General features: G+C 40.8%; 2 protein-coding genes across 3 annotated transcripts in view; one reads left to right on the top strand and one right to left on the bottom strand.

Moving 5' to 3' along the window:
- Nucleotides 1-4,273, top strand: part of sbf2 (SET binding factor 2) — an 80,108-nt gene extending 75,835 nt beyond the window's left edge. For both annotated transcript variants that reach the window (XM_088295969.1, XM_088295970.1), the window contains 6 exons: nt 353-577; nt 666-773; nt 1,267-1,457; nt 2,509-2,596; nt 2,669-2,800; nt 3,289-4,273. In XM_088295969.1, the coding sequence (XP_088152095.1) occupies nt 353-577; nt 666-773; nt 1,267-1,457; nt 2,509-2,596; nt 2,669-2,800; nt 3,289-3,387 (843 nt within the window). In that variant the 3' untranslated portion in view covers nt 3,388-4,273. The remainder of the gene's footprint in view (nt 1-352; nt 578-665; nt 774-1,266; nt 1,458-2,508; nt 2,597-2,668; nt 2,801-3,288) is intronic.
- Nucleotides 4,274-6,805: 2,532 nt separating this feature from the next.
- On the bottom strand, nt 6,806-16,061 carry swap70a (switching B cell complex subunit SWAP70a). Its single transcript, XM_088296034.1, has 12 exons — nt 15,898-16,061; nt 14,586-14,726; nt 13,898-14,071; nt 13,591-13,815; nt 12,814-12,960; nt 11,963-12,071; nt 11,714-11,895; nt 10,520-10,627; nt 9,249-9,415; nt 8,971-9,169; nt 8,388-8,484; nt 6,806-7,139 (listed from the first exon to the last, which is right to left on the bottom strand). Exons 1-12 carry the CDS (start codon nt 15,991-15,993, stop codon nt 7,021-7,023), a joined length of 1,764 nt encoding a protein of 587 aa, XP_088152160.1. The 5' UTR covers nt 15,994-16,061; the 3' UTR covers nt 6,806-7,020.
- Nucleotides 16,062-16,616: the final 555 nt, after the last annotated feature.

Consider the following 16,616-nt stretch of genomic DNA (forward strand, 5'->3'; position numbering starts at 1 on the left):
CTTTGGCCATGTGGGGGATGTTTTAGTTCACAAAGTTTTGCCAAATAGTAGTGATGGGAAAATGAAGCTTCAAATTTGCTTCATGAACCAGCTGTTGTATTTTTGAGTCCTCTAGAGGGCACTGTTGGTTTGAATAAAGGGTTTAAAAATGGCAATTCAGTGTGCTTTCAGCACAATGTTGAACATAGAGTGCCATCTAGAGGAGTCCAAATATACGACAACTGGTTCTTGAAGCTTCCTTGACCCATCACTACCAAATATTGTATCTCACCGCCAGTCGGTTTCCAGCTGCTAATTGACCAGAAGAGTGGCATTCAGGTATATGACGCTTCAAAGCATTCTGATCTCGTAGACCATCCTCAAACCATCGGTTGCCATCCCCAACCTGGACAAGTGGGACTTCTTCACCGACGAGACGCTGTCGACGGGGCCGTGTTACGACTGGCGACTGATGGCGGCGCGGTCCGACAGCTCTGAGGAGGCCCAGACCATCTCCAGCAGCAAGAGGAGAATCGTGTGGCCCTGCTACAGTAGCGTGAGCCGTGCTCAGCCCGATGCCATCACCAAGCTGCTCGCTGTAAGATCTAAAAAAAAATAAAATAAATCTCATACTGGTTTCTCATGGGCCGTTTTTTTGAAGAACTCGTCGCTTTCATGTACTGTAGGACATCGAGAAGCTGGAGGGAGAGATGAACCAGACACCCGAGAGATGGCAAACCACTCTGGACCGAGTCCTCATTAGCATCCAGGAAGACCTCAAGCAAGAAGGAAATGTAAGTCACCACCCTCCTTGCTTGCCACTGGATAACTGTCCCCCGCTGGCTAGCTATAGCAACTCGACACTGTCCTGCCGCAGCTCCTCTACGTCACCAATCATCGCCTTCATGGCAACAAATAAGCCACACGACTGACAAGTAGTGATGGGAAAATGAAGCTTCAAATTTGCTTCATGAACCAGCTGCTGTATTTTTGAGTCCTCTAGAGGGCACTGTTGCTTTAAATTAAGGGTTTAAAAAATGGCAAGTTAGTGTGCTTTCAGCCCAATGTTGTACAGAGAGTGCCATCTACAGGAGTCCAAAATTACTACAACTGGTTCATGAAGCAGATTTAAAGCTTCATTTACACATCACTACTGACAAGTAGCATTATTACTTAAAGGGGAAGTCAAGTCAAAAAAATGTTCTTACCTGTAACATGATCATATGCACCCGCACTTGTCTAAACAAAGTCTTGTGCTTAATATTTCATTTTTTTTACCTTTTACAGCTCTTCAAGCAGTCGCTGTCCATTTCCGGCCTCATCCCCACGTCCAGCCTGCAAGCTCTCCAGCGACGCTCCATGCTGCACCTGCCCGACAGCAGCCTCGTGGCGGACCGCAACACGGCCACGTCCAATGGGATCAACCGCCGCGCCGCCACACTTTACAACCAGTTCACCCCCAAGAGCGAGGAGAACAGGTGGGTCGAGTGCAAAACAACCCCCCCTCAGCACCCGTCTGAGGTTCACAGTTGATTTACTTGCCGCAGGCCGACTCTTGAGTCACTGCTGAGGAATGTTACAATAATCTTTACGTGTGATCTGGTGGCAATAAAGAGATTCAAGTACATCTCGGTCTGTCTTGGCGCTCATGGGGATGATCCGTCCCCCTCCCAATCACACTTATGAATATTCTAGTTTCCCAAATCTACTTCCACAGATGAATTGCTAAGATGCCGTTGGAGGCTTACAACTCCGTAGTGTCTGTATTCTGTTTTCTCCGCATGACACAGTGGCCTTAAATCATATAATCGTACATGAGTGATTCACACCCATGCTCGGCGATGCCAAGTGTCGATAGCTAATCATGCTAATGGCTTAATTTCATCTGCGCATACGTGTCCTGCTTAGAACGCTCCAGCGCGGATGTAAATCTCCAAAGAACATGTGTGAAACTCTTCACGGAACTCGCAGCTGGCCCCCCTCAACTCAACATTGCAGGAATGTGATGTGCAGAATGTTGCGTGGGGTCACGACGGTATATGTTAGCGTGCGCTACGTCATGCTAACAGCAACCACCACATATGGAAAGCCATCCTACGAGTGAGGACAATCAATATACTAGTACATGGACCTTATACTACATATTTTCCTTCAGATCCATGGACTACTACATTCTTTGTCCTCACTGAGAAGACAATTAATCACACTAGTAGACCGATTGTCTTACTAATAACATTTTTCCACCACGAATGCCACTTTTGGCTTAATAGTATGCCTTTAAACCTTAATAGTAACCTGCACTAGTAACACCGCCAGACCCAATTAGTCTGCGTTTGTCACGCACTGCTAGCACCAGAATGCCGAGTCGTAATTCTGCCTCACTATTAATCTTGTGTTTGTCCAACGACAAGTTTTCTTACGTGTATGTACGCAAAGATGTCATACATTAGTTGAAAAAGCATTATTAGTCAGATGCATTGCGTTAGTAGCGAATGGAACAGATTCTCAAACGGCTCTCCATTCGCGCAGGTCATACGAGGGTGTCCTGTACAAACGTGGAGCCCTGCTGAAAGGTTGGAAGCCTCGTTGGTTTGTGCTGGACATCACCAAGCACCAGGTGAGGCAACTTCCCGCTAGGGGGCGCCAGAGAGCGCTCAGAAATGGTGACGTGGCTCGCCTGTCTCGACAGATGAGGTACTACGACACCGGCGAGGACACCAATTGTCGAGGTCACATCGAGCTGGCGGAAGTGGAGTCGGTGCTCATTGCCACGCCGACCACCGGCGCTCCCAAACACATCAGTGAAAAAGCTTTCTTTGACGTGAGTGAACACATTCGTTTGCTTGTTTCTCCTCAAAATCATCGGTGGGTAGTGATGGCTAAATGAAGCTTCAAATCTGTTTCATGAACCAGCTGTAGTATTTTTGGACTCCTGTAAATGGCACTCTCTCTTCAACATTGGCCGTTTTTTTTAACCCTTTTATTTAAAGCAACAGTGCCATCTAGAGGACTCAAAAATACAGCATCTGGTTCATGAAGCAAATTTGAAGCTTCATTTTCCCATCACTATTGGTGGGCACTGGTATGGTCTGCTGGATGAGTTCAGACCTCATATTTCTATTATTATATTTGTATAATTTTTTTTATATATCTATATATATATCTAATCTCGTTGCACACTTGAGTACAATGACAATAAAGGGATTTCTAATTCTAATTCTAATTAAACTGCTTAGGTAAACTATATTTTTTATTCATTTAGCTCATTAAATAATCGGTTCCTTGTTTTTTTGTGTGTGTTTTCCTCAGTTGAAGACCAGTAAGAGAGTGTACAATTTCTGTGCATCGGACGCGGCCAGCGCTCAGCTGTGGATGGACAAGATCCAGAACTGCATCTCTGACGCCTGAGCCGCACCGCCGGGAGGTCGAGCGAGGTTATCCGTGCCGCGCCGGGTGGGCCGACGGTGGGACATCAGACATCAAGAGACAGCTCATAATCCCCTCTTTCAGGCATTTTTCTTTTTCGGGACCACGGCTACCATCACAGCTCTCCTCTGTGGAGGGGGAGAGAGACCCCCACTTCCAAGCAATATGACCCGTTGGCCGTCAAAACTGTGGCTGCCATTTTGTAACGGTGAAGAAGTTGTATTTTACAACCAGGAGAAGTTGCTGCTGCTTCTTGTTTAATGCACAACATGACAAGGCAATTTGTTGCACTTAGGAACCGTATGCACTCCCGAAGTGAGGCGGAAGCCATTTTGTTGGCTTTTCCATTCGCACTACTTTTGAACTGTCCCTCCAGCTAAGTTACATGTTCCACTAAAGGTGAACGGAAAAAAACAACAATTTGCACAGCCAGTTTAAAAGTTACCTGACGTTCTTGTTCTATTTAAATGTTTTTGTGTCCATCAGGCCAAACGACGTCGTCTCGTGGCTTGTAAATTATTTTTTTAGGAAGCATTTCCGTGTGCTTGTTTGTGTAAATACTTGTTTGTCGCCTTTTGATTTTGTAAAGCAAACATTTTCTAACCCTCCTGACGTGACTAATAATTTTTTCTTCAAAGTTACTGGTGCAAATACCCGAGTGGCCTGTTCCTCTTTGACAAAAGGACAACTTTTTTGTTTTTGTCTTTTTAGGGTTTTTACCAAAACAATTGTGGCTTTTATTGTTGCATCAAAAGAAAGTGAAGCAATTGAAAGATATCAGCAGCGTTGTTACTGGATCGTTTTTACTTTGTTGTTGTGCCTACACTAATTGTTTTGTTTTTTTGGGAAATAAATCAAACGTACTTGAAATGTACATCGTGGTGCGTGTGTGTGTCGCCCCTCTCTCACCGAAGAACAACCACCGCAATTGTGACGTGTAGTTAGTTTACGAGCTATCTTCCTTTCCGCTTTAGAGCGCTTTGTTGTTCGCTGTGAGTGCATGCAGGTAGAAGATAACTGAAAAAAAAACGCAGATTTATTATTATTATTATTTTTTTTTTTTTTTTACAAAGGTCTTTAAAACAATAGTGAAAATGTTCCTATTTTTTCCATCTTTGTCCGTTTCATACATGAGCTTTTTGCGATCATTTTAAATATTTTTATTTCAGCTTGGCCGGTTTTACGACAGCTGTATGGCCACACAAAACCGCGAGGATCAAACAGTCATCTGGAAAATTTAGTTCACTCATCGTGTCTTTCTGAGAAGTCATTTTTTTATTATTATTATACCTCATATGATTTGTTGAGTTTATATTTAAAAATCTAAAAATTAACCCTAGTTTGAAACTCTAAACCTTTTCTGAAACCCTCGACCTAGTTTAAGATTCTACTTTGAAACCCTAATACGAGTTCAAAAATTTACTTTGAAACGTTAATCCTGGTTTGAAACCCAAAACATAGTTTAAATCGTAAAAAAAGTTTGAAACCCTCATGTGGAATCCTAACCGTAGTTTAAAACCCGACTTGAAACACACGACAGTTGCATCCATCACCCAAATCCCACATTGAAACTCTGCTTTCAACACTCGGCCCAGTTTCGAACCCTAATTTGAAACCCTGTGCAGGTGCGTGGTGTGCGACTTTTTCCCACGTTGTTGCCCCTCAATCTCAGTTTGTTGCTCCTTCCACATTCCAGCAAATACACAATTGGGGTGCTGTGCTGTTGCCCCCTTCAGATGGATCCCCGGGGTTGCCAACCTATCACGCCCCTGGCAAGGGGTCGTTGACCCCAAATGTGAAACATTCTGCCCATATTTCATGAAGGCTTTCCAGCAGGAAGTGTGGCGACATGCCACGGCCGCAAACTTTTTCTTCTCTTGTTGCATTCCTGCAATGTGAGTCCATGAGGCGGATGCGAATATTTGGTATAATCCACTTGGATGAGCAAACATCATTGACGTTATGTAAGCACAATGTGGCCAATAATGCTTCAATTATGTAAGCAACAATCAACACAAAGTTGAGTCCCCAGTTTTGCAAACTCAAGCCCCCATGTGCTCTGTAAATTGGGCACAGCTAGGCGCCGATGTGGTCCGGTGAGATTATGTCATTTTACATCATTCTGCTTCTTATAACGTGAATGTGCTGGAGGTTCACTGATGATCTTGCGACAAACAATAAAAAAGTTCTTTCCAGAAAAATAAAAAATGCAGTTAAAGCGAAAGAGTGTCTGTACATGACTAGGAACGAGTCATAAAACTGAACAAGGCCTGAGGCCTTCATGCTCATGTGTCTTGTTGATGTGTTGTTGTGGTGCCGGTGAAACTTTTGGCCCGTGAGGTCACCCGGCAAATACGCATCTGCCGGACCTTTTTTTTTTTTTTTTTTTAAATCCAGAAGAATGTTCCGAATCAGTTTGGATGAGGAGATGGTGGAGATGAATCCAAATGAATTCGTTGCGGGTGATTTTGGGGAGAAATATGAGGCGAGACAACTGGAGATGTTCTCCGTGTTGGAATGCTTGAGTGATTGTGAAAGTTGGACATGCGTGGGGGTGGTGGACGCACCGCATTTTTATTCGCTGAGATATAAAAACTTTGCATACGTCGAAAAAATCACTACTCCTTAACCCTTTGTGAGGAGCAAAGGCAGACTTTCTATGAGGCAAACGCGGAGGTTTGGGCAACCCCCGACATTTCCAGGGGACCTTAAATATCACAATAAAAACTTTTTCTTGAATGATTGGAAACAAAATTTAGTAAAAATTGTAATTACACCGCTTTTCTCCAGATTATGGACTAATGATAATGCACGGTGTTCATGTTACGTATACTGCATTATATTAATTGGCAATATATCGTTCTATATGATATAGCTTACTCAAAAATACAAAGATGCCCAGTTAAAATACCTCCATTTAACCTGTTGAATGATTTATCCTTAATTTATCAAAAAAAACATTGGCACTTCGTGATATGCAAGCAAAATGTGTTGCATTAATTATTACTAATATCTCATTTATTACATGTGTGAATGTAAAAAAAAATATACCTCCGAAAACTTTTTTTTTTGCATTTTACATTTCATGATGTTGGCCACGTCTGCTAAAATGTATCTACTTCCTCTGTTTAACAGATCATTCAATTATGCCCCAGAAATGAAATAATAAATATAATCTAATCCATATATGGTTCAATTTCTCGTGTTTATTGGAAAAAAGGACTTTGGTCATTATTTTTGAAAGGTGGCGATATATACACTAAAAATGCCACGTCAAAATGTTTCTATTGAACTTTTGAGACGTGTCATGACAGAATGAGTGAGATGGTCTTAAACTGCCATCTAGTGGACACTCACGGTGAGAAGATTTGTGGAGACAGAAACGTACAACAAGGGTATATTTAGGTTTTTAATCTCGTTTTTTTTATTAGTAAAATGACAGACTATCACATGTTGGTACTTGATGAGAGAGAAAAAGAGAAATCCAGTTCTACACTGTGAACCATTCTGGCAAATCTAGCAGTTGTCAAGGTACCACGGAGAGTAATCAACAAATGGAATGTGTGAGAAGAGAGAAAAGGGCCAAGTGCTTAAGGATGCCGCATTGTGGTTCCTTCATGGACTTTGGCCTTGGTGGTTTTTGCTCTCCTGCCAGAACTTCTTCCTCAGCTCAAGCTCCGCGTCGGTCACGGAAGCCAGTCCCCAGTTGCTCACCCGCTGGGGACCTTTGTGGCCTACAAGACCACATAGAGACGGTTACAAAGTACTCATCATGTAAGAAAAAAATCAAATTAAAAAAAAAAAATAAATAATCACAATGCTCTGATTTGCCCAGACGAGCCGTGCCAAGGAGTTCATAAAGAAGTACATGACATTGAGTGGTTTTAAGTTAACGGCAACTAATAATTAAAAAAATAAATAAATAAAATAATATATATATATATATATAATTATTTCAAAATGTTAAATGAATATTTGAAACTGTTTCCAGTTATGTCATCATTAAAAAAGTCAAATAACCAATTAATGAAATAATTGAATAAAAGATTTAAAAAAACTATAAATAAAACGTTTAAGATGTCATTTTAATAACAAAATAATGTAATTATATTATTTCTGGCTAATTAAAGTACATTCACCAATTATTTAATGAAATAATTTAAAAATGTTACACGTACATTTAATTGTTCAGTACGGTTCTATTTTGTTTTCTATTACAATAAATCAATTAACCAACAAATGAGATAACGGATTAAAACATTGAAATGTAAAATAAATAATTTTAGTAATGAGAGAATAATCCACTCTCATTATAATTATAATAACTCCACCCATTATTTAAGATAATTTAAAAAACTGTTACATTCAACATTTCTCATCTATGTTTTTTTTACCAATAAATCAATCAACCAAAAAAATGAATGATATGGGAATACTTTTACCACAAATAATTCATTAGATTAGAGGGAATTCACGAACTATGAATTAAAAAAAAAAAAAAAAACATATTTTAAATCTATTATTTTAGGAGTATTTCTTTTTTAATATTTACAGTAAATCAAGCAACCAATGAATGAGATAATTACACAAAATAAATAATTCTTTATTTAAAATTGCATTATTCATAATAATTGTTTTAGTTGATCATTTACAATAAAATTAATAAAAATATGAATTGGTTGATGATTAAATGATTAAATAAAAATGAATAAATATATTCTAATGCAACAACGCAATTAATGCAATGACTTCTGTCTTGATGTTTGGTGCATGTGATTAAATAATAATAGTGTATTAGTTTGTAAAAGTTTCCTAAAGGTGGTGGCTCACTGAGTGGCGAAGGCTTGTGCGAGTGTTCACAAACATAGCAAATGTCGTTTTTTTTCTTCAGGGTTCGTTTAAGGCTGCAAAGACGTTCGCAATTAGTTAACAATTTCTTTGCAACAATAAAAACAGTTTGCAACCATGAAAACAACTCGTACCTGGCTGGATGAGACGCACGAGTCCTTCATGTTTGGCCACTTGGTCTTTCCACTTCTTGGTCTTGTTAGCGGCTCGCTCCAGATTTCTCGACACCTCCTGTGCGATATGCATGCAGGTGTATATAAAGTAAGTACAGCGATGCTGTCATGGGAAAGAAAAGTGACGAGGATTCAAAGGGAAGATGACGGACAGGCGGCCTAAGAAATTCATTCACTAAATTCATTCATTCAAATTTCTTGCAGTAGTTCAACTCAGAAGGTCAAACTCAGATATGTAAATTCATGAACATTGCGTGAAAACGACAATTTCTATCCAATTATGATGAGAAAATTGGGATTTGGAAATGATCATCACATATGTGGGACCTCTATTGAATAATAATAATAATAATAATAATAATATTCCCTTTATTAGTCCCACAATGGGGAAATTCAAGATTCGAACCCAGGCCTCCTGTGGAGACTGGGTCCTGAACGCGGCGCCTTAGACCACTCGGCCATCCTGGCAGAATTGAATATGTCAGCCTAAATACGAATTAAGCCAATCCTGCTCGCTTGTGCCCGTGGACGTGCACGCGCTGACCTCATACTTGTGCAGCGCTCCGTGTCGCTCCGTCTCCACCCTCTCCAGCTGCACCATGGCGGCCTGCAGCTCTCGCTCCTTGGCCAGTCGCTCGGCCTCCAGCTCCTGCTTCTCGGCCTGCGTTTGGCACAGCGCCCGCTTCTCCTGCAGGTGCAGGCGCTCCAGCTCTGCCCTCCTGGCAGCCTCCTCCTCCAGCAACCTGTAAAGGCAATGCACCAGTTGGCGCTTTTTCATGGCAGGTGTGTGTGTGTGTGTGTGTGAGCGAGAGAGTGAGAGACCTGGCCTGCAGCTTGCGCATGGCCTCCTCTTCCTGCTTGGCCTGCCTCTCGTCCTCCAAAGCTTCCTCCAGTTGACGGTGCATGTGCTCCATCTCTCGGACACGCTGCAGGTACTGCTCCAGTTCACTGGACTTCTGGGCCACCTGCTCCTCCATCTGTTGACGCACCTGCACAAGCAAACACACGCGTGATAATACAAGTGCATTCATTTGTCTCCTACAACTCCGTAAAAAACCTCTGCCAAGCACGAGTGTGACTGCTGCTTAATGAGAAATTAATATGGAGTACACTGCCCTCTGGTGGCCAAGGTGCTCACTATTTCCAACGAAGTGAAGTAAAAAAATAAATGATAAAAAGCTATTTCGAACACAATCGTACAAGGCTTTAATACTTTTAGCAATACAGTACATAGAAAACACCACAAGGTGGCAGCATCACTCCGCGAACGCCAACATTCCCTTCTTTATTTTGTGTCTGCCCAGTGTCTTGGAGAGTTTTACATATTTTATTATTTTATTCCGTTTTATGACACTTCTCTTGAAACTTGTATAAAAGTTATGACGTTTGTGCGATGAGTTGAGGGTTTAATGACAGTGATGGTTTGAGCCTGGAACTAATAGATTAATTTTAAATTTTTTTCATAAAGGAAAATAGAATCATGAAATGAATTATGATTAATCAACAACTAATCAACTATCAACATAATTATGAATTAATTAATGAATCCTTTCGAGGGTTTAACTACAAATTGCCCAGACCTTTGGAATTTCAGTTTTTCAATAAATCATAATTGGCTTGCCTTTTTTCCATCATCTGTTTTACTATTTAAGGAAACAATGCTCAACATTTTTGGTGATTTTTTGAAGCATCTTACAGAACAAACCAGAAACTGAATCATCCTCACTTTATAGGCATTACCACGTGCAAGTCCTGATTTTGAATAAAGGGATGGAAATGAGGACTTTTTTAAATCCAATTAATCAACCAAATAATCAAAAGGTTAATTGAGAAAAAAATAATGGCTAGTTACACCCCAAGAATAACTTGAGTTCAAGTTTGGAGATTCTACCCTCAACCCAAATCTTTGTGTGTACAGTAGTCATTGGGATAACGAGAGCTCATGAATCTGACACACACACACACACACACACACACACACACACACATGCGGATGAGTCAACATCATCTTTACGCTTGACCTTCCTGGAAGAACAGAGCCACACATGAGTGATGGCAGAAGCACATAAATAAACCGAGTCTGTGAGTTCCACCATTTTTTCTCTTTCCAGGTCCAGTCGGAAGCGATCCTGCAGATCCAACTGAGTCTTCTTCCTCCTCTCTTCTTCTGTCGCTGCTTCAGCTGCAACTGCCTCCATTTTCTGTCGGCAAAGAATCACAATCAGGCCAAATAGGAACACGTGTTGAGAGAGCGCAGCCTGTTATTAATGGCACGCAATAAAAAGAACACATAGATCGGAATATTATATTTTAATCACATCTGAACATAAACTGTGTCATGGTGAAGAGGGACGTGACCAATAAGTTCTACGACGCAGGTGTCTATGGCACAAGATGCTATTTGCAGATGAGGTTTCACTTCCCTCTTTAGCTAACGTGTGTGTGCGTGTGTGCGTGCGTGTGTGTGTGTGCAGTAGATTTTGTAGTCCCGGACTGCTTGGAATGGAAACTTCAAAGAGAAAAGCTTTGATATGATTTGATTCACTAATATATTGTATGAATTAGAATTAAAATAGAAATAAAATGTACCTCCTTCACTCAAATGAAGCTGAGAGCTATTTAAACAGCCTGCTTCAACTTTTTGGTTTTTAAAAATTCAGTACAGTACATTAATATGAAATCTTTAGCTGTTTGAAAATTTTATTGGAAAAAAAATATTTCAGTTTTTGAGCAAGACACTGTTAACGGAATCATTAATTTTTTCCCCCCTATTTTGAAACACAGTTGTAATGTGTTAAAACTGGCGACAGTGGCTGAAAATAAGAAATACACTTTTTCGGAATATTATTACACAAATCCGTGTTTTTGATGAACACAAAGGTCTACTATGTTAGTGTATTTTTTTTCAGGTGGTACATGGTTGTGATGGGTAAATGAAGCGTCAAATCTGCTTCTTGAAGCAGTTGTAGTATTTTTGGCCACCTGTAGATGGCACTCTCTGTTCAATATTGGGCTGAAAGCACAATGAATTGCCATTTTTTTAAACCATTTATTTAAAGCAACAGTGCCATCTAGAGGACTTAAAAATATAGCAGCTGGTTCATGAAGCAAATTTGAAGCTTCATTTTCCCATCACTACAATACAGTCAATACAGACCAAGCCAGTGCACGAATAATGAAGTATTTGCAGCATTTCCACCACATTTGTGTCTGCGTGAGTGACACTCAAGCTGAGGTGAAGCATTGCGGTTCCAAACGGAACTTGTATTTCTCTGTCAATGTGTCACCTTCTTCATGGCGTCCAGCTGCATCTGGTTGCTGTCATTGGCCGCCTGGAGCTGCTTCATCTTCTCGGCCAGGTCGTCCTCCTTCTCTTGCTGCCTCTGCCGGAGCTCGCGGCGCCTCAGCCTGGCCTCGCGATGAGGGGAGGGCAGCCCCAACCTCAGCAGCTGGATGCAGCTTTGAATAGCTGACAGGCGATAACAGCAGACTGTCGTTGAGACAAATATTCATTTTCAAATTATTTAGGCGTCTACCTTGAATCCATTCCAGCTTCTTCTTTTTATCGGACGCGCTGATTTCAAAGCTCTTGTCGGGGCACTTGATGATGAACAGACATTTCTTTGTTTCTCTGTCTGGGAGAGACTTTAGGAAAGAATATTATTTCTGATTCTGTATTGTTCTATTTGCCACCACTGTCACATCGTAATTATATAAACCATCATTACGTTGCAAAAAACAATATAACAGCATGCAAATGCGGTGTGTAAACTGTATAACGTAAAAAGTCTACACTCGTGCTGGGTAAATGGCGCTTCAAATGTGCTTCATGAACCACTTGTAGTATTTTTGGACTCCTGTAGATGGCAATCTGTGTTCAACATCTGATGAAAAACTCACTGATTGCCACTTTTTAAAGCCTTTATTTAAAGCAACAGTGCCATCTAGAGGACTTAAAAATACAGCAGCTGGTTCATGAAGCAAATTTGAAGCTTCATTTTCCCATCGCTAGTCTACACAGTTTTTCTTCAGCGGAAATTGAAGGTAGAGGAAATTATGATTAGTTCCACAGCTCTGGCTGTGTATGAATTTGAGAGATATAATAAAAAAATAAGTCACATCACTTATAGTTGAAGACTGCCAGCACAAAATATTCTGAAGGCCCTTGAGCGGATCAGATTAACACGGCAACAGATGCAGGCCGAAATCTGATTGGACGAAAAAATAATTAAATCTGACACTTAATTGTATGTGCACGAAGCAGCGCAGTCAAGCGAAATGCTACCAGTCATAGGTCAAAGGTCAGTGCTTTCGATAGCGTTTACAATCTGCGGCTCACCGCTGCACAAAGTAAGAAAGAGAATCTGATGCACAAATGATAATTTACCTCCACGCAACAGTTTTGGTCCAGCGTGATGTGACCTTTCATTTCAACGAGATCCTCACAAACGTAGTACGACACGGAGGCGGGTCGCAGCACAAACCAGCGCTCGGTCCAGTTCTTCCTCTTGTGGCCTTTTTTCATCATGTAGCCCTTTAAATTTATTAACAACATGTTAGGAGTGTGGCATTCGGGAAAAAAAAAAACACAACAGCTTTTGTAACAACATCATAAAATTGCACATTTCAATTCAACTCGAAGATTGATGACAACATAGTTCTCAAACCGGCGTCTCTGCCATCTGATGACATAAACATGTTGCCATGGAGATGACCACGGAGCGTCCTGATCAAGAAGCAAAGATCCACGGAAGGAGAAAATCAAAATTCCAATAATGAAGGCATGTTCGTCATCCTCCATGAAAGAAATTGCCAGACGGACAATATTTCACTTCTCCGACGAGTTCATCGTGCATCTGGCCGCAAATGTTGTGTCAAGTCAGGCTACGTATGAGCGTGAGCGTGGATGCTGTTCGTCTATATGTGCCCTGCGATCGGTTGGCAAGCAGTTCAGGGTGTCCCCCGCCGACTGCTGGGATAGGCTCTTCTTGATGGCACTGTTGCTTTAAATAAGGAGTTTAAAAAATGGCAATTTCAGCCCAATGTTGAACAGAGAGCGCCATCTAGAGGAATCCAAAAATACTACATCTGCTTCATGAAGCAGATTTGAAGCTTCATTTTCCCATCACTACTAAGAGGTCATTGTGGACCTCTGGGTACCAACCTGCTTCAGCACGTCCAAAATGAGCTCCTGGAAGACCTCGTTGATGCCCATGGAAAGACTTTGCTGGTCCATGCCCTTGCTGAAGGCACCAGTTCCCACCAGTTGGATCATCTCCCACACAGTCAGGAAACGTCTCCTGCTCAGCTGGAGCTTGGCATCCCAAAGATTCTCCTCGCTCCAGCCGCTCGCCACGGCCTCCGTCAGCTTTTGCAGGAAGTATTCCAACTAAAGACACACGGACAACCGTCAGAGCGGAAACACAAATGCAGTAAGGCAGAGGAAGCAGATCGACGCAAGAGAATGTCACCTCCTCAGGGACAATGACGAGCGGGTACTTGTCTTCGGACAGGAAGTTGAAAATGCACCAGATTTTAAAAGCATCGTAGTTTGAGATGAGTAGATTGTCGGTGCAGACGTTTTTCTTGTGACACAGCGTCCAGCACATCTTGTTGAACTCCAGCACATCAAAATCTTCTCGGACCTGCACTCGAAAAAAAGCCGCATTCAGTACTGACACTCACACAATATCAACAATACCGTTTCACAATAATGCCTTTAGAAAGATAATTATGTTTCCATGTCTCAGTTTTTATCAAATTGGAAATTTTACGAACGCCACTTAGGATGATGGAGCGCAATTTTGCATTAGTGTAGAAAAAAAAATTGCTATCTAGCATTATTATCTCTGTAAAGACAGCTACAACTCGTCTAACTTTGCAAGTGTACCTAATGAAGTGTCCAGTGTTTGTTTGTGCAACTGGCCAAAGTAATTAAAAGCCTCATTTTAATTCAAGTCAGAGCCCAGCAAGAGAGAAGCAAGTAAACAGCTTCCAAGTAAAAACAGAGGAACGATGGCACTTCACTCATTTCCGTACAAATGAGTGAATAAGAAAAATGCAGAGGAAGAAACTTGTAGCTACATCTTCAGTAAAACGTATTTATTGTCACGAGCTGGCATGCATGAGACCGACCCCCCCCCCTCAGAACGGGCCCACCTTGTCAAGAATGAATCGATTGAGGTAGGGCATGTAGCCCTGGTTGGAGAGAGGCCCTTTATCGTCATCTTTAAAATGCTCCTCAAGAGCCAAAGGGTCATGGGGGATTTTCATGACGGTGCACAGGCTATGGGACAGCACCTAAAGAAGCGCACAAAACATATTCATCAGTGACAAAAGTGCCAGAAGTGGAATTGTGTTAGGTTATGCAAATGCCCAAAAAAAAAAATGGAGGACATTTATACGCATGACTGACCAAGCGATGAAAATAACATTTAGCGGAATTAAATGTTACTTCTCAAGCAGTCAGAATTATACAAGGGTTTCTAACAATTAAGTAGGAGGATGATACATGTTTGGAGCTACACATCAATAGTCATACAGTTGACAGTTGACGGAATGCACACGCTTTCACAGATAATCTGTAACGAATTGCTGACGGTTGATTGAAGATATTAACAATCCTCATCCCATGTTTAAAATGCTTCGGAATGTTATAATGTAAAGCTGTTTTTTTTTTCTAAAAAACATCCACAATCTCTACACTGTGTTTCTGATAAACGCAATGTTATCTTCACCACCTTATTGTAGGTGTTTATTGATATGTGCCGTCTCTAAAATATTTATTTTTCAATTGAGTAGTACAGTTAACATTAATGGTGTAAAAAGTGTTGAACATTTTTATTTTTGTCTTGTATTTTTTTCAATTAAGAAAAGAGCATTTGAAAAGTTTTTTTTAAAACTGTTTTTAATAGTCACTGTATTGTACAGTATGTGTTCTGATTTCATAAAAATAAAGCACTGTGGAGATATAAATATACACCGTATAGTGCACTATCATTCAAACAATTTGGGTCACAAAAAAAAAAGTCCTTGTTTTTTAAGGAAAAAAAAATTACATTACGTTTACTATCTTCTATTGCCTGTCACGATATTAATGTTTAGTAAAGCTGGCTTTTTAATTTTACTTTCCAAAAGTTACTAGTGAGACAAACTTGTCTGAAATAGAAATTCTAACCTAGGTTCAACAAATCAATTACATTATTGTTTTTTATTGAGACTACAACTGGTGCTGTACTTCTAAACTTCAACTTTTAAACTAAGTTAATTATGCAAGAGAGCAACAGAAAACAACATCTGCTCATTTGCATCTCATTTTTCACAATAAGCTTCCATTACTGTTGAAAATAAAAATAAAAAAATCATGTTAACAAGCCACGATCAATACTTATTTTTTGGTGCTCATGTTAATACGCACAATAAACGAAAGCTAACTGAATGGAGCGCGACGATGAGCAGCAAAGGCGCTCACCTTTAACTGCGACTTGGACACTTTCCCACGTTGGTCCACGTCCAGGGCCGTGAAAGCGTGCCATATGGACTTTAAAAGGTCTTCGCGAAGCCACATTTCGTCCTCAAGTTTGGCCACTTGCGAGTCTTTTCAAGCCACTTGGCTGTGCGAGTCCACTTGTTATAAGGGGCCACATATGATGCCGTCTTCGAGTTCTGGTCGTGCACAATAAATCTTGGTGATGGCGCCATCTTGTGTTGCGTTTGGAGCACTACGTTTCCGACAATTTAAGCCTGAAAGGGATGATCAAGCCAGCCTGGTCCATTTTGTAATAACGACCTCGATTTATTTATTCCATTATGTTGAAAATTACATTAACTTGTATTTTCTATTTTATAATTTAGATTAGGATAAATTTGTGAATAAAAAACTATTTGAAAATCGCCCACCTGATAAGAAGTGATAGGCCACGCCCCCATCTTTCCTCCACGTCAAGGTGGGAGTCACCGGAGGGACCGATCACAATTTGTCCATAATCATTTCAAATACGTCGCTAATAGTGACGTACTTAGGAATCAGTTTGGCAACAGACATGTTCAGATGAAATGTTAACCAACTATAATGTTGACAGCCAGTGTGATTTGACAATTGATTGGGGGAAAAAACTCCCTATTTTGAATGACCTTGCGTAGTGCAGTTCAAAAAGTGAAAGTCAATGATTCACTTAACACATGAAAATA

The sequence above is a fragment of the Idiotropiscis lumnitzeri genome, chromosome 5 (genome assembly GCF_059441095.1).
Source record: "Idiotropiscis lumnitzeri isolate Australia: NSW breed Sydney's pygmy pipehorse chromosome 5, RoL_Ilum_1.0, whole genome shotgun sequence".
In the NCBI taxonomy this organism is placed as follows: domain Eukaryota; kingdom Metazoa; phylum Chordata; class Actinopteri; order Syngnathiformes; family Syngnathidae; genus Idiotropiscis; species Idiotropiscis lumnitzeri.